This window comes from Agelaius phoeniceus, chromosome 15, assembly GCF_051311805.1.
Source record: "Agelaius phoeniceus isolate bAgePho1 chromosome 15, bAgePho1.hap1, whole genome shotgun sequence".
In the NCBI taxonomy this organism is placed as follows: Eukaryota; Metazoa; Chordata; class Aves; order Passeriformes; family Icteridae; genus Agelaius; species Agelaius phoeniceus.
This window is the reverse complement of record NC_135279.1, coordinates 5,691,931-5,712,686: the sequence shown is the minus strand read 5'-3', so window position 1 is coordinate 5,712,686 and position 20,756 is coordinate 5,691,931. Positions and strand designations below refer to the sequence as shown.

Below are 20,756 nucleotides of genomic sequence, written 5' to 3'. Positions count from 1 at the left end.
TTGATTAGTTTCCATCTCCCTGAAGGCAAGAGATTTGACTTAGAGCCAGAGCTCAGCAGTACCCAGTGCTGTGGGTGGTACTGAGCTTTCAGCAGAGAGAGAAAGCTGACAAAATAAAACACAGAGAATGACTTTCAAAAATAAGGACAAGAAAATTAATAACTTTCAGAGTGGATGTCTCTTTTCCTGACCTGGACTAAAATCTCACTACCGTTTGCATAAAGCTTTAACTCCCAGAGACAGTCAAACATTGACAGCTTATTTCAGCTCCAAACCATGGAACTCATTTGTTGCAGCTACAGAAACATTATGTGGGCCTGGTTTTAAATTTTTTATGCCAGAAATTGGCTCTATTTGCTTTGCCCACCCCAGAGCAGGCTGGTGGGTGCACCAGCCCTGTGTCCTTGATGATGATCTGGGATGCTGGTGGCAAAAATCTCCCACCCCAGCCCCTCCTGGCAGCAGGACTTTCAAATCCAGCTCAAGGAGGGGGAAGAGCTGCCTGTTCAGGTGGCCCAGGCAGAGCAGCTGCCAGGGAAAAGCCCAGGAGAAACAGGGCACAGAGCTTGGGCTGGGGCAGTTTGCACTGACTGGGGGCCAGTGCAGCCCCACGAGGATTTCCTGCTCCTGCAGAGCCAGAGCATCCAACCTCACATAAATCCCTGCCCGTGCCAGACAGGCTGAATGAGGCAGAGCTGCTGAGTAAGGAAGGAACCCGCTGAAAAGCCTGTTTAATTGCCTTGAAACTTGTTTTGAGGAACCATAGGCACTAATCTCCCTTCTAATAAAACAGCCAAGAATAGCCATGTCTGGGCAGCTCTTGCCTCTTGATTAATCTCATCTCAGCTCTGGCTTCTTTCTCCCAAAGCTTCTTCCACAAAGCCCTGACTCGCCTCATCCCACTGAGTCATCCAGAGCACAGATCCCTCTGCTCCCAGGCTGCCTCTTCAGGCTCATTGTATTTTTAAAGCCTGGGCTGGTTTTCTCCCTCCCCCTGTGTCCAGCCCAGGAAAGGCTGGGATCTGCTGTGTGAGTCCAGGTTTCACACAGCCTGCCAGGAGTCCCAGTAAGATCCTGCAGCAGGGACTGGTGCTGTGCACATCCCATGCCCTGCTGGCCCTGCCACAGCTTTGGCACCAGCAGAGGAGCAGTCAGTGGGGGGAACACACTGCTCTCTCCTGCCCACTCATTCCCTCCCTGGTCCCAAGCTTTTGGGATCTCTGGCATTTCCAAATGCTCGTTACAATTCTCCCCTGTTTGCTTTAAGGGGTCTGTGCTATCCTGTATCAGCTTGGGTGAGGTCACTGTAACAAGAGCAGTAGATAATGAAGAAATAATGAGCATTAAGAACTACCTTCAAATTAATCACAGCTTTATTTATCCATTTCCAGGTACAACAGGGCACCTCCAGGCTCCCTTATCTTTTTGGGTGCAGCTGGAACTGTGAAAGCTTTAAACTTGCAAATCCAAAGCTTTAACAGGGTAAATAGTTTTGCTTCAAACATTCCAGGATGGCAATTAAAAAAAAATTAAGAAGAAAAATCATGTTCTATATTTGGATTTGTTGGGTGTGCAGGAGAGGAAGATTTGGGGGAGCTTATAGGTTTGTACAGGAGCTGAAAAGCTTCTGCCTCCTTAGCATCCTTCACTGCACTGTGTGCAGGAAGGAGGGAGCTGCTCCTGTTCCTGCCAGTGGGAGCCCCAGCTGAATGGTTCTGAATGGTTCTCCTGGACAATGGGCATGGATTTCCCCCAGTTCCACTCAATGCCTTTAAAAATTGCCTTTTAAGCATCCCTTTTCCCATCTGAGGGTAAAACTTGCCTTCCTCCTACTGCAGTTACTTGTGGGAGCTTTATAAATTGTCCAGGAAGGAGAATAATTTTCCCCCATCACTCCTGGACCCTTCAAAATTCTTTAAAAAAATAGATTTAATCACCTTCCTAGAAAAACAATAGTGATGTCATTGAGTCTGAGTTACAATGGGCTGATGTAACCCCTCTGACTGAGCTGGGACCAGGAACCAAGAATGGGATTTTCACAGCATTTGGGATATGTCACACCTGACTCCTGAAGGTTTAACTTTTGACCAGGGTCTTGCAGGCTCTTCCAAGCTTGTAAAAAGGATTTGTGCTACACAGTCCATCCTATAGCTATTTGCAGCAAATCTGGGCATTGCACATGAGAAAAAGAAAAGCCACAATTCACTGTGAAGAAAAGCATCAATTCACTGACCCATGAATAAAATTTAATGAGGAGATGCCTCCATTCAGTCCTGACCACTTTTTCCATGTCCACCACACTCCCCAAAGTACCTGGTGGCTGAGTGTGAGCAGTGAGTAAATCTGTGCAGAGGACAGAACTCAGGTGAACATACATTTAATGTGAGGGGTTAAACCCTCTGGTTTGCAATATCTTCTGGAATTCAGAGCAGGCAAATGTACCAGTGAAGTCAGATCCATTTCCCATCTCTTTTTTTTGGGGGGGGGGAAGAAAAGACAAAGCATCCTTGTGCTTTCTGCAGCCTCAAAAAGCCAGGAGCCAGGGAGAAGTTCCAATCTGGTCATATTTATCCTCTTTCCAGCCTTGGCTTTCACAGCACTCCCCAGTTTGAGCTCATTTTTCAGTGTTTGGGGCTGGCTGGCAGGTTTTCAGTTTCCATCAGAGGAGTAAAGGACGATGATAACCCCCAAGTGCCCAGGAGTGCTCAGAAGAGCCAGGGGAAGCCTGGAGGAGGCAGTGAGACAGCAGCAGAGACAATGAGCAGGGACAGCTGTGCCACAATCCAGCCCTACCTGCTGCTTTTCAGTAATCACCCAACTGGGCTGCTTTTCCCCCCCCTCTCCTTTCTTGCTATTGAGATTTATGGGCAGGAAGGTGCCCAGCTGTGTCTGAGCACAATAAACCTCTCGTGGCTGCTACAAACCGACGAGAAGCTCTCCCCGCTTGTTAGCGGTAAGGAAGATGGAAGGAAGTGGGAGGAATCCAGAGGGTGAGGTTTTCTAATGCCTCACTCTTCACTGCCGAAGCCAGAGCTATTTATGGTGCAATTATTACCACAGACAGACTCCTTTATCATCCAGCCAATATTCTGGGTGGAAATCCTATTGCAGCCCAGCCACTCCATACATCATCAGGGCTCAGGAGATGGCCAGGTGAAGAGGTTTGCTTGCAGCAAACATATCTGCCAGACACTGCTGGGCCCTGGCATCCCTGCTCACCCTCTATTTATGGCCAGGCTTTGTCCTCCTGCCCTCCCAGCAGAGCCCAGAGCAGTGGGAGCAGGGGGGAACAGTGTAGGGTTGTTCAGCACAGCGATGCCAATGGGAATTCTCATGGGAATCTGCTCCTGTTGGGGCTGGAATCCCTCATGAAGTTTGGCTGCCTTTCTCCATGGGGCTGGAGGGTCTTGGAGCAAGCTCACACTCAGCCTGCTCCCGTGGCTGATCTGGGACAAGACCAGATAAGATTGGGTCATGGATGAGACCAGTGAAGCAGGGTTTCCTCTTTAACACTCATCCTGAAAAAAAACTGTGCTGTAAATTCTCTGCTGGCTGAGCATCCCCTTCCCCTCCCCATTAGGAAGATGCAATTTTTTATCCATTTAATTTCTCATTTCCACAGACCTTGCCAGGACCTGGGTATATCTGGAAGCCTCTTCCCCTGTGTCAGACGTGGGTGGTACTGGGCAGCTGCTGGTGGGAACGAGCAGGAACACACGCAAGGCTGCTGAGTCACAGAGCCTGATTTTCCTGGAGAATTGGACTGAACTCCCACCCACATCACTGTTCCACTGCCAGGGCAGAGCTGGGATGAGCCCTGGTCTCTGCTCCACCATCTCCCCTTCATCTTTCATAGCACAAGAGCTGGTGATCTGTTTATTACAGAATGAGCCTCAATTCTTTCAAAGAGTGAAATTCTTGAGGCACAGGAGCTAAAATAACCATCACTCACACTGCCTGTTTACCCTTTAATTGTCACTGACTTCTGCCTTTTCACGTTCATGGTGCTTGAAAAGGGAAGAATAGATCTGGGCAATGTAATTTAATACACCAAACATACCAGCTTAATTGCAATCCCCATAAGCCAGACACACAAAACTCTAAACAAATTCGATTAATTTATTTCAATTTGCACAAGTCTTCCTCTCAGACTGTAATTAATGGAGGGAAACAATTAAGGTAAACACAGCCCAACTGAGAGAGCTGTCCTTGCTAAAAGTCACATTTTATCTCAATAATGCCGTATTTATATAAGTTCCACGCTTTTAACAAGTTTCCCCATTTCCTTGATATTTAATCAGTCCTGTAAATATTTTGCCTGGGCTCAAAGGGGTATGTGAAATCAGGAATCAGCAAGGAGAGCCCAAATCACCAGTGGGATGTGGCTGTGGGCAGAGACTCAGGGTCAATCCCTCCTCCAGGTGCTCCCAGGGGCTGAGAGGTGGCCCTGAATCAGGGGGTGTGTGGGAGGGCTGGGAGGCAGCCCCTTGTTACTGTCCCAAATCCAGAGCTTCTCAGTTGCAGGTTGGTAGCACTGCTGGTGTGAGGGAGCTAAATGGGTCTGGAAAAGCCTTTGGAAAAAGGCTGTCACTGTAAATCAGTTTATTAATGGAGAGAATTACCAGCCGTCATGCTAAGGCAGCTCCACCTGATGCATCATCCCAGACCAGGGCTTGGCTCTGCACAGTTCCCACGTGCAGCACAGCCAGGAAATGCCAGTGCAGCACCTCCAAAGTGCCACTGCACAGGAGACAAAGGCATTTGTCCAGCTGCCATTGATCTCTGCCCTGGGTCACCTTCAGCGGGATCACCATGCTCTGCTTTGTACAGGACAGGGGTGAATTCCACCCCCTCGTGCAGCCTGGCCAGAGGAAGGGACAGCACCATCGTGAGATCCCAACCATTGTCATGGTGTGATTTCTGGGGCTGTGCAGGGCCAGGAGTTTGACTCGCTGTCCTAGTGGGTCCCTTCTAACAAAGGATATTCAATGTTTCTCCAGGTGAAAAGGCAGGGTGAGCACTTCAACTTCTTCAGCAGTGACTTTGAGTCACTTTTTTTTCATCACTTGTCATTTTCCAGCTTTGAATACATCCTGTGGGTGAGTTTCTTGAAAGAGACGGCACATCTGTCTTCAGTGCTTTCCTCTGCTTTTTTTTTTTCCTTCTGAAAAAGCAGGAACAATACAACCCCTCTTTCATTGCACCAACTGGTATTGCTACAGGGTGGAAAAAAATTAGGTGCTGTTTTTTTCCTTTTTCTTCCCACCTTCATTAACTTTAACATGTACTTTCATTGCTAGAGAAGAGAATCTTAGCTTGAACAATCTTGTGTTGATTTTCTGTTCTCTCAAGTACCGGCTGGTCTAATTAGTTTGGAAATGCACCATTTGTTAAAGAAAGATGAGGCACAGTCTGACACCTGCTGTATTAATTATTTACCTCTTTATCTAATTGCCTGCCTACACTGTTAGGTGAGGGAAGTTGTCACCCATGTCTAGATTTGAAGGTGTGGAACAGGAAGGGAGGACATGGTGCTCTTGGGGAGGTCCCATTTTGGGGTGATGGAAGTGGGGACCTCCACTAAACCCTGGCACCCAGTGCCACATTCAGTCTCTTTTTAAACACACCCAGGGATGGTGACTCCACCACCAGACCATTCCAGAACTTTATCACTCTTTCCATAAAAAACTTTTTCCTAATATCCAACCTGTATTTCCCTTGTGCAGCTTGAGGCTGTGTCCTCTGGTTCTGTCAGTGCTGCCTGGAGAAAGAGCCCGACCCCAGCTGAGCCCAGGCACCTTTCAGGAGCTGCAGAGAGTGATGAGGGCACCCCTGAGCCTCCTTTTCTCCAGGCTGAGCACCCCCAGCTCCCTCAGGGCTTCCTCACGGGGTTTGTGTTCCCAGCCCCTCCTCTGGACGCACTCCAGCATCCCAAGGTCCTTCCCCACCTGAGGGCCCAGAGCTGGGCACAGCACTCAGGGTGTGCCCTCAGCAGGGCCAGGTACAGGGCAGAATGAACTCCCTGCTCCTGCTGGCCACACCATTGCTGACCCCGGCCAGGAGCCCTTGTCCTTCCTGGCCACCAGGGCACTCTGCTGGCTCATGGCCAGGGGGCTGGCACCAGTGCCCCCAGGTCCCTTTCTGCCCGGGCACTGATGATGGGGACACCCCAAATGCCTCAGTGCCAAGAGAACAAACTGGCAGGAGTGGGGACAGGAGCCTGCAGCACAGACCTTGCGTGCCTGGGGAGCTGGAGACGGACTCGCGGTGACCTGCACCTGATGGAGGGCTCAGGGCAGCCCAGCTGGGCCAGGGCTGGGAGAGAAGAGCCAAGGCTGTGGCGGGAGGCGATGCTGCACATCCCCTGCGCTGTGCCTCGCTGCTGGCCCGCACTCAGCCTCCTCCTGACATCTAGTGGGAGCAGGGACACACGGCACAGGGTCCCTGTCAGCTCCAGCTCCGGGCACGCACCGGCCACAGGCCTGGGCTGCCACAGCCACAGCTGGGCTTCAGCAGGGCACAGCTGCTTCTTGGAGCGTTGCTGGCGGGAATTCAAGGTGTAATTCCTCACGGAGGCAGTTATTAATGGCATAGCAGGGACACTGCTCTGAGGGGTGGGACCTGTTTAGGATTATTATCTGCCATCTCAGCCCACCTGAGCCCTCTCCCCCTCTGCTGCAGCTGTTCCCAGGGAAGGAGCACAGCACAGCTGGGCAGTTCCCTTCTTGTCCTTGCTCTGGATGGCACCTTGGGAAGCAGAGGGAAGAGGCAAGATGGGAGCAGGAGACAGGTGAGAGCTGTCCCAGCAGGACCTCACCTCCCATCCAGGACCACCCTCTCATTTTAGACCCCATGCACATCTCCCTGGATCACCTCTCATCCCTAATGCCAGCTGCCAGGAGCTAACCTGCTCCCAGCCCTCTGCCCATGGCTGCAGAGGCAGGACAGGGACAGATGCTAGCCACAGCATTTGGGGACACTGCCTCCAGGCTCATCCCACGCTGGCCAGCACCTCCACTGGGCTCATCTCCCATCCCATCCTTCCCCAGAGCCCTCAGCTGCAATGACGGGCAGGAGCTCATTCCTCATGTCTTGTTTCACACACATTCTGTGAGCAAAACCATTTTCCTTCCCCTTGTTGCCAGCTGCCCTTGCTGGACCGTGGTAACTGGGCCTACCTTGCTGTCTGAAGGCCAAGGTGTGACCCCTCCATCTGTCCCCAAATCTCCCTGGGGATCCCCAAGCACTTTTATTAATGAGCAGCCAAAAGTTAAACACCAGCAACAAAACAACAATAACAACAACAAAGGTCTTTATTTCAACGACCTGAAAGAAAATGTAACTCCAAGAGCAAAGACAGTAATAAAAACCACAAAGGTGCTCCAAGCAAACTGGAGCAATTTGCACAGATCCCTTCCCAAAGCAGAGGTGGCTCTGGGCCCTGGCCCCTCCCCAGTGTGACAGGGCATCTCCTGCATCCCCCCCATGCCAACCCCTTGCTGGAGGGACCCACAGGCACCTCCCAGCCCTGGGGAAAGAGCAGCTCATGGGGCAGGTGAGTGGCTTGGGGTGGGGATGTCACAGGGTGAGCCCACATTGACCCTGGGGGTAAGAAAGGCACTTCCTGAACTTCAGTGTCATCCTGCCACCTGCCCTGGCAGTGCAAAGCATCCCTTCATCCCCTGCCAGGCTGACATCCCAGGGAAATGGCTCCTTGGCAGTCATGGTGCTCCTGGGCCAGCACCGTGGCTCAAAGGTGAGGAGCCAATCCAGCTCTGAGCTGTCCTCAGGTGCCCTGTGCTCACAGAGGCTCTGGGGAGCCAGCCCTGTTCCTGACTGTCACTCCAGGGAGGCACTTGGATGGACAGGAGGACAGGGACTGCCCACTCCTGGAGACAGGGCAGGGGAAGGTGGTGGCCCTGAGCAGGGACCTCTCTGGAGCCCGTGTCCCACCCAGGCTCAGCCCAGAAACACCTGCAGTAAGGATCAGTGCCCTGATCTTCTCTCCCACACACATCCAACAGCTCTCTGAGGGGGTGTGGTGCCTTTGAGAAATGCAGGGATAAAATTCCAGAAGCAGTGTTAATCCAACAACTAGGTGGATGTCACTCCTACAACTGACCTCAAAGCCACTGAAATTATGGATGAAAGACAAAAATCCCAAATCTTCAGGATTTCCATGGAGGCCTGGTCGGGCCAGAGAGTCTTTGCCCTGTGTCTAGAGACAAGCAGCAGCCAAGCACTCACTCTCCTGCCATGTGGCTCCTGCCCTGGGTCACTGATCCTGCCCCTTCCCTCCAACCCAGAGATTTGGATCCCTTTGACCTCTCTGTGCTCTTTTGGGGGATCCTGAACTATTCTGGGTCCCAAGTGCAAGGGTCCAGCCTCGGCTGAGATCCTGATTTTCTCCTGAGGAAGCAGAAAGTTCACAACAAACACAGAACAGGGGGAAATTGCATTAGTCAAGGAACAGAAAGTCTCACAACAAAACTTCCAGACTTAACTCCCTTGTGCTATCAGCTCCTCCCAGCCCCCAGGTCCAGCCCTGTAACCTGAACCCAGCCCGGGTGGGGAACAGCAGCCTTTGGGTAGGGGAAAAGCACCAAAGCTGACAGAATTCCCCTTCCCACGGCATTTCACAGCACTGGAGCTGGCAGGGAGGGGAGTGGCTGGCAGTGTCCCGGGAAGGGTCTGGCCAGCAAACAGCACAGCACCGAGCAGAGCAGTGGGAAGGGGGGGTCTGGACCTGAGAGCATCCAAAGAGGACCATCTCCTCACCATGTGGCCATGGAGGTGGTTGGGAGCAAGACCACGAGTTTGAGATTGTTTAATTTAACCTTTCTTCTTGTTGAAACACAAAGCTGTAAGCAGCGGCAGAGCCGTCAGCGTCCTCCAAAGGAAGCCTTTGGAACTTCTCTGCTTCCCCAGTGCCACCTCTCCCCAGCCTCTAAATTTCCTGTGTGAATCAGGATCATCTACCAGATGATCCTAAGTTGTCCTTCAAAGTGGAAGAACCCAAACTGAGGCAATCCCAGCACTCAGTCCTCCCCCTAAGGAGAATCCTCCTCAGTGCAGAAGCCACTCAGCAATTGATTTTGGCTTTGGAGACCAACCCAGCATCCCCTGGGGTGGCACAGCAAGCAGCAGTGGCACCAAGCAGCTCCAGAGGTGGCACGGACGGCACAGTGTTGCTGCCAGCCGGGCAGAGCACCCAGCTCATCGCTGAGGTCACTTTTTGGGGGATGGAAGAGGGGGCTCAAACCACGCTCAAACCACACAGAGAGAAAGCCGAGGGCGGAGGTGAGTCCGGGGAGGGCAGGGCGGCTCAGAGGCGGCGGCGGGGGCTGCGCTCGGGCAGGAGGTGGCGGGGCGGGGGCTGCTGCAGCAGCGCCGTCAGGATGCGCTGCAGCTGCGACAGCCGGGCCCGCAGCGACGTGCAGGAGAACAGGCTCAGCTGGTAGGACGGGTCCAGGGGCAGGATGGAGATCAGCCACCAGCACCACGTCGGGCCGTCTGCTGAAGCCTGGGGAGGAGAGAGGGAGAGACCCCCGCGTCAGAGCTGCGAGGGGGATGCAGCATCACTGCATCCATCGCTGGTGGCAAAGAGTTGCTCTTGTCAGGATAGCCACGCCAGCTTTGGCCAGGTATTCATCTGAACAGCCCTTCTGTTGTCCAAGCTCAAAACTGCTGGACAAACAAATTCAATTTCCAGACAAGCATTCCCCAGGGAGCCTCCTGGCTCATCTGCATCTGCATCTCATCTGTAACTGGGAGAAAGTCTATCCTAAAGAGACAATGAAATATCTTGTGCATTTCCTTGTTGCAGCCAGTGCTTTTTGCAAACACAGGCCAAATCCTGCATGGCCAGTGTTTTTGGGACATTGGCTCTCACTTGAAGAGGTGAGGCGCAGGCCAGGCAGGCAGAGCTGTTGGGCACTGCTTTCTTTTCTACAACCTGAGCCAAACTAAGAGGGAAAAGCTCAATGTAGCTGAAGGAGGGTGAGTTGTTTTGTAATTCCTGAGCACATCATTAATGTGACTCCTGGCCAGGACAGCCTTAGCTGGGACAAGCCAGCAAGAGTATATTTGTAATGATCCAGAGAGGAAACGCTTTCTTAAAGGAGTGAAAATTAAATTTTGGGATTTCTTTTCTCCTACAGAATCTGAATTTGTCAGAGCAGTATAATAAGCAAATTGGATCCTGTCCTCTTAGCTCTTTACCACTGGCCAGCTATGGCTGTCTCAAAGGACCACTGTGAGAAAGGAGACTGCAGACTCAACAAGCTGCAGAGTTCGCCTCTTTGCCAATTTGTTTGGTTTCTTTTTCCCAAGAAGTTTTCAAACACACAGAGTTCAGTTTCTCAGGTCTCATTTAAGAAAAGACTCTGGGAAAGATTTTAGAACTCAGTGCTCAGTTTCCAAGAGCAGTTTAAAACCATAAAGAAACATCAAGCAGTTTTACAACACAAGCCCCCACCAACTGTCTGGATAAGAGATGCTGTAACAGGGGTGAAAAACTGGATTTTTTTTGTTCATCCTGGGGGGAAGCCAAGTAGGGAAGCAGGATAGTTAGTGCAGGAACAGCACTGCTTCAGAGGCTCTCTTGGTGCTCTGTTTGGTGCATCCCTTCCCTCTGGGGATTACCTGGATGTCCTCCTCCTTCTCTGGCAGTGGTCCATGCTGCATCAGGATGTGCCTGGAGGTGAGGTCCCCGTGCTCACAGAACCGCTGGGCCAGGCGATAGGTGCTCTCGTGCAGGCACTGCAGCTCCTGCAGCTCCTCCCCGGACACCTGGACAGAGCCAAGAGGGACACGGGTGTCCGTGGGGAGGATCTGTCCTGCTGCAGCCCAGGGTTTTGCCCAGCCCTGCCCTCACCTTCCTGTCCTCCAGGAACTCGATGTCAGCGGTGTGGTAGCCGTCCCTGTGGCCGCGGCTCAGCACGCGGAACCGCTGCCGGCCGATGGTGTCCACCAAGGACCTCCCGTCGGCCAGCAGCTCCACCTGACGGATCTCCAGCATGCAGCCATAGTCAGCAAAGCTGCAGGGACACAGGGACAGAAAACAGGGGCTGAGCTGGGGTAATAGGAGGCAAGGGAGCTGGCAAGGCAAGGTATTGTCTCCAAAAGGATCAGGAACAAGATGGCAGGGCAGGGGCAAATTCAGAGATTCAATCAAGTCTCCTCCCAGTGCTCACTAAGAGGAGCTGGAGGTCACAGCCAGAGAACCATGGAGCTCAGAGACATCCTGAGTCAGAAGCTGTTCCAAGAATTGTATTGAATTGTATTTGACAGTTACCACTGGCTCTGTCCAGCTCCAGTGCTGGCCTCATTCCTTGATCCCATTTCACTCTGCACTGTGGGGAACACTCCCCCTTCCCTGACAATATTATCTGTGAGATGGCACTGATAGGGGAAACCTTTCAGAACTACTCAGTATTTTAGACATTTGGGGCTGGAGCAGAGAGAGGCAAACCAGCTGGGGCAGGGGCAGCTTGCCCAGGAGCTCACCTTTTCCCATTCTCATATATGCACATGCCAAACCTCCTGGTGCCGCTCTCCTGGCACCGCCGGATCATCAGGCGGTACCGAGGCTCGAAGACGTGCAGAGGGCAGGGGATGCCAGGGAAGGACATCGTGCACACAAAGATGGGGATGTTCTTGGTCAGGCTGAGGGACAGAAGGAGAAACCACAGAAGTGAGACCTCCCTAGGCAAAGCCCGTCCCTGCATCAGCTGCTCCCCCAAACCAGGTGTGTCCTTATGCACAAGAAGTGATGCTCCAGCACAGAGCAGCACTAAAGCTTCCACCTGGCTCGCCAAGAGAGCAAGGACAGATTCTGCCCACAAAACAGCTCCTTGCAAAGATGGTCCCTCACCCCCAGGTGCCTCATGGGGCATGTCCACACCCACACTGAACTGCTGCAATGTGGTCCTGAAGGTGGTACAGTCATCACTTGAACAGAACCAAGCCACAGAAGTGGTATGGGGTGTGGACATCCCTCTCAGAGCCCCTTCCAGTCCCCTCACACACACACACACACACAGACACACACAGGAGCAGTCCCTGCTTACTTGGAGAGCTCTGCCATCTCTGCCCGGTGCAGCTCCCGGCGCTCAGCCAGCTGTGTGGGGAAGGTGGCCAGCATGATGTCCTGCAGCAGCACTGTGGGGCTGTACCTCCCAGCCTTCAGGTACTGAAAGGAATTAGACCCAAAAATAGGTTGGAGAAGAGCAGGGAGGAAGCCCTGAGGCCCTGCTGAACTCTGAATCACGCTCACTTTTATTGGAACTGAAGGTAATTTTAGACCAGAGAAAGTCAAGGATAAAACCTCATGGGGGATGTTGAGCCATTGAGCAGGATGGGATGTCAGCTCCACCGAGAGCTCCAGACACAGCTCAGAGCCAGGGCCCGTCCAGCACAGCGTCCTGTCTCTGACAGTGATGCAGTCCTTGTATGACAACCTAATTTCCCTGATGGTCTCATCCAAATCCCTTTTCATTAAAGATTAAATCAAATCTCCAGGCTAGCAGGTTTTCCATCCATTTCCATTTTTTAAAGTCATTAGCATTTTCTTCTGTCTCTCTCTCTCTCCCCTCTCCTGTTTACAATCTCACTAAATCACTGTGGCATCTTGTGGAAATGAATCTCTTGGTCTTAATTATCAACTGTCTGGTCATTCCCATGTGAGTGGAGCTGACACTGCCATGCCTGGGAGCTGCTAATGGAAGAGCACTGCACCTTCCCAGCCCAGCCCTGGGCAGGCAGCCAGCAGCTGGAGCTGGCTCCCAGCTCTCCCCTGGGCTCCATCCCGTGGCACTCGTGCCCTCACCTCTCTCAGGCTCTGTTTGCAGAGGGGGCAGTTGGGCCTGTGGTCCAGGCAGCGTTCCAGGCACTCCTTGCAGAAGGTGTGACCACAGGGCGTCGTCACTGGCTCGAAGAACATCCTGCAAAAGGCGATCAGAGTCAATGGATTGCAGGGAGCAACGAAGGGAAAGGAGCACAGATAAGTCTGGCAGAGAGAGACCTTAATTAGCACTTTAATTGGAAAGTCTGGGCTCAGACTGCTGGGCTTGCACAATGATGTAGGATGAGAACTGTTCCAGGCCTGAGCTCTGCTCCCCCTCTCTGCAGGGTCTCCACGGAGTCCCAGCAAATCCCACCAGTACACACATGACACCCCTTGGTCCTGCCAGGTCTGTGCTTCCCCAGACACCCACAGTGGTGTGTAATCCAAAAGGCAGTGACAGGAAAGTTCCTCCTTCTCCCCTGCTCCAGGAGCAGAGCCAGCAGCAAGTGCTCAAGTTGCTCACAGGTAGCTCCATGGTCAGAAATTAAATTAAAGTCTCAGGAAAGCCCTGACTCCTCCTAAACACTGTTTTCTTCTTTCAGAAGAGACCCAAATTCACATAATTCAGGCCAGATGCAGTCTCAGTCTCTCTCCCCCATGCACAGACCTGGAAAAAGCTGCCAGAAGGACCTTGACCAACTTGCACATCTGGCAGTGCAACACCCACCCAGCTCTCTGCCAGCAGCCCTTGCACAACTGCTCTGTCCTGGGACACACCAGGAATAACAGCCTGGTTTCAGCATGCCCTGTGGCAGTGCAACACCAGCTCTGAGCCAGCAGACAAACACAGGCTCTATCCCATTCCCTGTTCCACCTGTACCAGGCAAAGAGCTCCAAAATGCTCCCCTCTAGGTCTGCAATATCCCCATCATGGAGGGAATTTCCCTGGGCAACACCTTCCTGTCCCAGCCTGCAGGTACAAAGGGCAACCACTGCTTTTGGTCTTTGACCCCACTGAACATCCCCAGCTCCACATCTCTGTCCCAGGGGATACAGCCCCAGTGATGCTGCACCCTGAGACAGGGTGATCTGAGCTCCTGCAGCCTGGCAGGGTGTCCCATAGCCCTGCCTTCCCCTCTTATCTCTATCAGCAGTTCTCAGGACTGAGCTTGCTATTAAGATGTGAAGAAAGATGCACATCAGTAAAGGAAACCCAGCAGGTGCCAATTCTTCATCCTAAAAGCTCTCCTGGAGAGGAACTCACCGTATGCAGAGGGAGCACTCCAAGTCAGATATGCTCAGTGACTCCCCAAGGCATGGCTGGGTACACTTTGCTGCTGCTGTCTCCTCCTTGTTATCTAGTGGTAAAAGAGAAGAAAATCCCCCATTTCAATATAGGAAATTAATATTTGCTTTCTATTTGCTTTCTGACCTCGTTCTGAGGCATAACGGCCCCACAAAGTGCTTTGAAAGTGTCACTAGGAAATTCAACATAAACCCCTCTATTAACCCATCTGTGTTAAAACATAGCTGGTGTGTCAGTAGGTCTCATGGTAGGGGTAGGTGGTATCTCCCCCTTTTGCAGGCAGGGAAACTGAGGCACTGGGCAGCAAAGTGGCCCAAAAAGCTCCAGCATGGAAGTCTCTGGAGACCTGCCATGAGCCATCACTGCTATATGTCCACCTGGCTGGACACTGATGGCAAGTCAATGCTGATGGAGGTGCTGCTTGCCCAGCTCAAGGCATGTCCTGTCCCCCACAGGGGAATTTAATCTAAACCAAAACCCATCCAAACACATGGGAACCACAGAAAGCCTCCCCCTGACTCCACACAGGGAACAAGTGATGCCTGGCTTTAGCAAGAACTTGTCACCAAGCTGGAGCAAAGGTCAGCTGTAAGCTCACACAGGAAGATCAGGTGGATCCTCCCCAGGTGCATGAGGAGCAGTGAATGTCCCGGCCAGAGTTGCCCCATCACGTGCCCCTGGCATATTTGTTGAGCTGGACACAGTGCAAACAGCACATTTTCAGTGCCAAAATGGATTTCAAACAAGTATTTTGCATGACACAACATTGTGGTACCTGTGATGACACTCACCCAACAGGCCCTGACTCCCTGCCGCCGTCTCCGGTTCTGGCTGGGGAAGGGCGGATCTGTCCTGGCTGTGCTCACACCCAGCACCCCCTGGGCCATCTGCCAGCTCTCCCTCCTGATCCTAGGCACAGCAAGTTGGAATTGAGCCCAAACCCTCTTCTCCCTCTGTCCCACCAAGCACTGGGAGGTGTTCTGGTGTGTCACTGTGTCACTGTACATTAACAGCTTCCATCTGCAGGACAGCAGGAGAGTGGCCTTCAGACATTGCTGCCCACCTCATGGTTAAAACATGGTTCACTCTGTCCAGTGCACCAACTGCTATTTGGGTGTACCTGAGCCCATCTTCTGAATTCCCTCCTCTCTCCAAGCCTGCTAAATTTGTTTATAGAAGGCAAAGAGGAAAATAAAAGCTTCCTTAACAGCTGCAAAAGGTCTGAACTATTCTCAAGTGTCTTTTAGATTAAAAAAATTGAAACTCACTTTTAGTTTTCCTCTTTTTTTGCCCCGTATGTAGTGAGATGAATAGAGAGATAAAGTCTCCTCTGTTTCCTGAGTCCCCACAGCATCAGCCCTGATGACACCTGCTCTCCCACCTCCACCAGCTGCAGATCCCAGCACACAGGCAGGTAAGCATGGCTACACGTCCTGCACAACCTCCCCTTATCACACCTCCTTTCCCATCACTGGGCAACTGGGATGTCCCAGAGGGACACGAAGTCTCCTTGCAGACTTAGATATTGCAGGCTCTTACCTGAGTTTGTGTGGAAGATGGGAGCACTGGGCTCCCTCCATCGACCTGGGAACCAGCTGAGCTCAGGTGAGCATCACCCAGGTGTGCAGCCGTGCATGGCTGAGGAGCATCGGCTTCCGTGATGATCTGCAAGGACAAAGCAAGGGCTGGGGGATGCTAGGAGGAAAAAGCAAGGAGGTGGGAGGGCTGCCAGGCTCCCTTTTTTCCCCAGAGCACCCTTCTGGTGTCTGTGCTGGCTGAGCCCTCTGTGGAGTCCTTCAGAGAACAAGGACATCTCCCTGTATGATGTGAGAGCAGAGGGACACGGCAGAGCCCACCCACCTTCTCCATCTCTCTCCGAGCCAGCTGGAAATGGGGACTCAGTGTCAGGCAGTGTTCCCATGCCTGCAGGGCTTCAGCTCTCTGCCCCATCTCCAGGAGCACCTTCCCTTTCCTGAAGAAGGCCTGCAGAGCAGAAAGAACATGTGGTGACTATGAGACAGTGACCAGCAGAGCATGGTCAGCATGGTCAGACCCCTTCAGCTCCCATGCCAGCCCCAAGGGAATGTCCCTTTGCCTCCTCTCTGCTCCCATCCCAAAGCACCTGGACATGTCCCAATCCCCTGATTAGATCTGCCTAAAAATCCCAGGACTCTCCAAAGTGCAGCAGCTGCAAAAGCCAAGCCAAGGGAGAGTTGGAGTGAAGGATGGACACGGTGCCAGACCTCTCCTGGGAGAGCAACACAGCACCTGCCACCTTGGTTAGCAACCCAGTGGCTCTGCAAAGGGCATTTCTGGGCAGGATGAGCCCAATGGAGAATGGAGCAGAGGGGGAAGCTGCTCCTGTGCAGTCCATGTGGCCTCCACTCACCTCGTGGTGTCCAGGCTCAGCCCTGCACACAGCATCCAGGTCCTCCAGTGCCTGTGGGAACTGCCCCAGGGCCAGCAGGGCCTCTGCCCGGCACAGCCGCAGGCAGCTGCACTCCAGGGCTGCAAGAGAACGTGTGACATGAGCCTGGGGACAGCCTGGGGACAGGCCACCACCGCAGGGGGACAGTCCCTGTGCCACTGCCTCACATCTGAGCTCTCCATCAGGAGACACTGCCTTTGTAAGCCTCTGCAAGGAAGTTATTCCCCCTAAATACCCAGTTTTAAATTGTTTGAGGCTCTTCCCTTTGTTTTTTTTCCCCACCTTCCCTAAAACACCCTCAGCCAAGAGGCCCCACCACTGCCTCAGGGCTCAGCCACGCTGGGATCTGGGCTTTCATCCATCTTTTTGGGATGTAGCAAAAAAAGCTCCACCATACACGTACAGGGCTGTGGCCACAGCAGGCTCTGTGATGTGACTCACCCAGCAGTCTCAATAACATGTTACCAAACAGGACTGCAGGGCTGGATACCTGAATTCCCAGACCCACCTGGCTGTCACTGCCCTCCTGGGGCAGATGAGAAGCCAAAGGGGTGTAAGGATCTGCCTGCACCACATCACCTGGGGTTTCCAAGTATGAGAAAAGGCTGAGATTTCCCCAAAAAAAGAGGAGAAGAACTGAGAATCCAGTTCCTTGTCAGCAAAATGTCACTGATGGGACATCAGGGTGCTGGGGGGGGCACAGCTCCCACAGGCATTGCTAGGCATGACACCAAGCATTACACACTCCTGCCTTTTCCTAAAAAAACTGGCAGTGAGATCCTCTTATTTCCTGCCTCAGAAAACCACATAAAGACCTTCGTTCCTATCTGCACTTCCTTCCTTCCTTCCTATCAGCACAGCCAGTGGCAGAATTGGGCTGGGACATGCTGGGGAGAGCACCCCAAGAGCCCACACTCATGGAGTACCCAGGTATGGTAATGTTTGTGGGTTCTGAAATGCAGAGATGCCCAGACCCACCCCGTTATATCACAGCTCATGGAGGTGCCCTACATCCAGAGCAGGGCTGGTGCTCCAGCTCAGGTAACAGATCTGTGCATCCAGCCCTGCATCCCCCAGCTCTGAGCATCAGCCCAAAGCTGCTGGGGGCTGGGGCTGGGGACTCGCTGCTTCCTGCTGCATCTGGGGAGGCCTCCAGTGTCATGGATGTCCATGTCCATGTCCTCCAATGTCACTGGAGGCTCCCAGCTCCCTGTGGGATGATGGCAGGTCCAGCACTTGTGGTGACCCTGCAGGATGCTGGCACTGAGGCCAGCCTTGTATCATAGATTAGGCACCATTTGCAGGCATGGCTGCTGCGTTGCAATGTGGTGTGGGTAACATCACCTTGCTGAAGGGCCAGGAGCTCTCCCAGGGGCAATCTGGGTCCCTGGGCCTGGCTGGCAGCTGATCAGCAATCACCAGGAATCATCCCTGTGGGTGGTGTCTCTCCTGCACTTCCAAAGCCAGCAGCATTTCCTCCTGGCCCGGTTCAACCACGGTGCTGATGCAGCTCTGCCAGCAAACTGCAGGTCAGGACTGGCAGCTCCATGAGAGCTGGGTGCAGGAAGCACCTGCCCTTCCCTGCCTGCCTCTGCTGTCACCCTGCCCAGGCACCCACCACTTCTTATCACAGAGGAGCAAACTCTGCCATGGCTATTGCCTCCTTGCCCCCGTGCCCAGCACAGAGGGACTTTGCTCCCTGCCTGGTGTCACCCTAAGCCAGAGAGCAGCAGAGCCAGGCACAGCCCCTCCTGCAGCAAAAGCTGCACTGGCCATGCTGGGCTGTGCAGCACAGCATGATGGTCCCTGGGAGCTTGTTTTCCTTTATAATACTAGCCAAGACCTTAGGGACTGAGTGAGGAAACATGGGAACTTGCTGCTCAGTACCCCATCCCACAAGCACCCATCCAGAGATGAAATATCCCAGCCCCTAACAAGGTAGGGATGAACAAATAGGTACAAAGTCTAGAGGCTTATTTTCCATGTGGGCGAACCCATTCAAACATTTGCACAGCCCAGCAAATAAAGCAAAAAAAGCAACTGATTTGGCCAAAAAAAAAAAACCAAAAACACCCCAGATGTGTAAAACAGAGCAATGAATTCTGCATTTCTCTGCTGCTGCAGCTATTTTTGATCTATGATATCATTACACAGCAGGGCCATCAGCCAGCTGGCAGCCTCAGAGACTCACCAGCCTCCACGCTCCAGGCATGTCAGAGGGCCTCCTGTGCTACACATTACACTGCATTTTTCTGATGTTCACTCAGAAAGAATGAAGATAAAAAGTTGACAGTTTATTTCCACCCAAGCAAAGCGAGCAGCTCGACAGGCTGGGCTGAGCAGGGCACTGCAAACTGACCCATCACACCACACTGAGCCACAAATAAAACATCCCCATGGGTCAAACACTTATCAGTGGTTCTGTTCCAAAGTGAAAGGCAGCCTGTAAAAAAACAAAAGTGTGCAGCTGAAAGCTGGCTGCAGGAGCTGGAAAACACATCCTGAAAGCACCACCCACTGAGCCTGGCAGCCCCAGCAAGCAAAGGTTCACTGGAGCCTGTGACTGCAATTTCCTTGTTGCCCTCAGCCAGACTTTTCTGTCTTTCGGGGAACAGAACGTGCAGGGAAGAGTGAGGACAGAGTTTGCAATGTTTCCTCTTTATGCTAGCAAAGGATTTTTAAAGAAAAGTCTAATTGTACACCTCAACCAGGCAAAAGCCTGGCAAATGAGCACGGGAGGAGCGTGCATGAGCCTTTACTGTGAAGGAGGGTGTGCAGGGAGAGACGGATGCCTCTGGAGGTTGCATAAAAGGACCTGTTTTCTGCTGCCAACACCAGGATCGACCGGTCCGCTCAGCCCTTCGCTTCCAGGCTTAGCCTGAACCTCTGGCACTTGTCTCGCAGCAGGCGATGAATAAGAGCGGGAGGAGAGCTCAGCGCTGTCATAGAAACGCCGCGGAGAAAGGAAATTCTGCCTCCGTCGCCCCAACCCCCTGCTCCAGACGCATTGTATAACCCCTTTTATTTACTTTCCAAGAAATCCACTGACAGCCACACATTAAAGCAGATCAAACCCCACCTCCCCCCCGCCCCCGGGCCCGATCCTGGCCCTGCAGGGCAATGTCTGGCCAGGGCCGGCTGCAGAAGGGGCCGGGCCGGGCTGACCTGCACGATGGGGCTGGCACAGGAGCTCTGCCAGGGCTGTGTGCTCGCCAGGCTCTGGGGGAGAGGACGTGTCCATCCCCGACTGGACGAGTCCCAGCCGCTTTACATAATGGTCACCCCCTGGGCAGAGCTGTCTCTCTGACCCTGAAATCCTGCACGATGTGAGTGAGTATCGCTGCTCGTCCCTCCCCAGGAGCACGTGGCCGATGGGACACCGGCCCGGGCAGGGGACGAGCAGCGCGGTTTGTCGGGCAGCCCACCGCCCCCAGCACCTCGGGACATCCACGGATATTGAAGAAATGCCCAGCAATCCCCCCTTCCCATCCCCATCCCCACCAGCCCTGCCTTACAACACTTCCAGCTTCCCGCTCTGGACCGTGCAGGCTTGGAGCGCACGGAGCCGCAGGGACACGGTGACCTACATTGTCACCCACACTGGTACTCGCCTGCTGCAACAGCCCAGCCCGTGCATCCCCGTCTGTCGGGCTGCTGGACTGGCCCCTGGCACCCCTCAGCCCACCATCCGCACTCCCAGCCGCCGAGCCCAGTGGTCCTTACCCAGCTCGACCCCTCTCTGCGCCATCCTCAGCGCCTCCCGCGCGTCCCCGCGGGCGAGGCGGTGGCGGACGCGCTCCGCCAGCCCGGCCAGGCGCCGCTCCCGCGGCACGCATCGCTCCAGGATCCCGCACAGCACCACGCTGCACCTCGCCGCCCCGATGCCCGGCAGCTCCAGCCGCTCCTGGCACAGCGGGCAGCGGGACGGCCCGGCCCCGCCGAGGCACGGCTTGCAGAAGGAGTGACCGCAGGACGCGGTCACCGGCTCCCAGAGGAGCAGGCGGCAGCAGGGGCAGCTCAGCAGGTCCAGCCCGAGGGGCTGCGCGGAGGGGCTCTCTCCGGCCGGAGGGGAGCTCGGGCCGCTCATGGCGGCGCTCGGGGGAGCTGTCCTCCCTAAAGCCGGCGGTGCCCGCACGGCCCGGCCGCCGCCGCGCCCCCGCGCATCGCCCCGCTCCGCCCCGCGCCGCTCCCGCCCCGGCTGAGGCTGCGGCTGCCGCCCGGCCCGGCCCGGCCCG

The 20,756-nt window shown here is 53.8% G+C and overlaps 1 protein-coding gene across 1 annotated transcript; it reads right to left on the bottom strand.

Annotated features, from left to right (window-relative positions):
• Window positions 1-7,295: 7,295 nt before the first annotated feature.
• Window positions 7,296-20,756, bottom strand: LOC129126800 (LON peptidase N-terminal domain and RING finger protein 1-like). The gene is made up of 12 exons (XM_054643000.2): window positions 20,245-20,756; window positions 16,483-16,601; window positions 15,954-16,076; window positions 15,633-15,758; window positions 14,885-15,002; window positions 14,052-14,145; window positions 12,830-12,944; window positions 12,072-12,193; window positions 11,509-11,667; window positions 10,877-11,039; window positions 10,645-10,791; window positions 7,296-9,523 (listed from the first exon to the last, which is right to left on the bottom strand). Exons 1-12 carry the CDS (start codon window positions 20,606-20,608, stop codon window positions 9,326-9,328), a joined length of 1,848 nt encoding a protein of 615 aa, XP_054498975.2. The 5' UTR covers window positions 20,609-20,756; the 3' UTR covers window positions 7,296-9,325.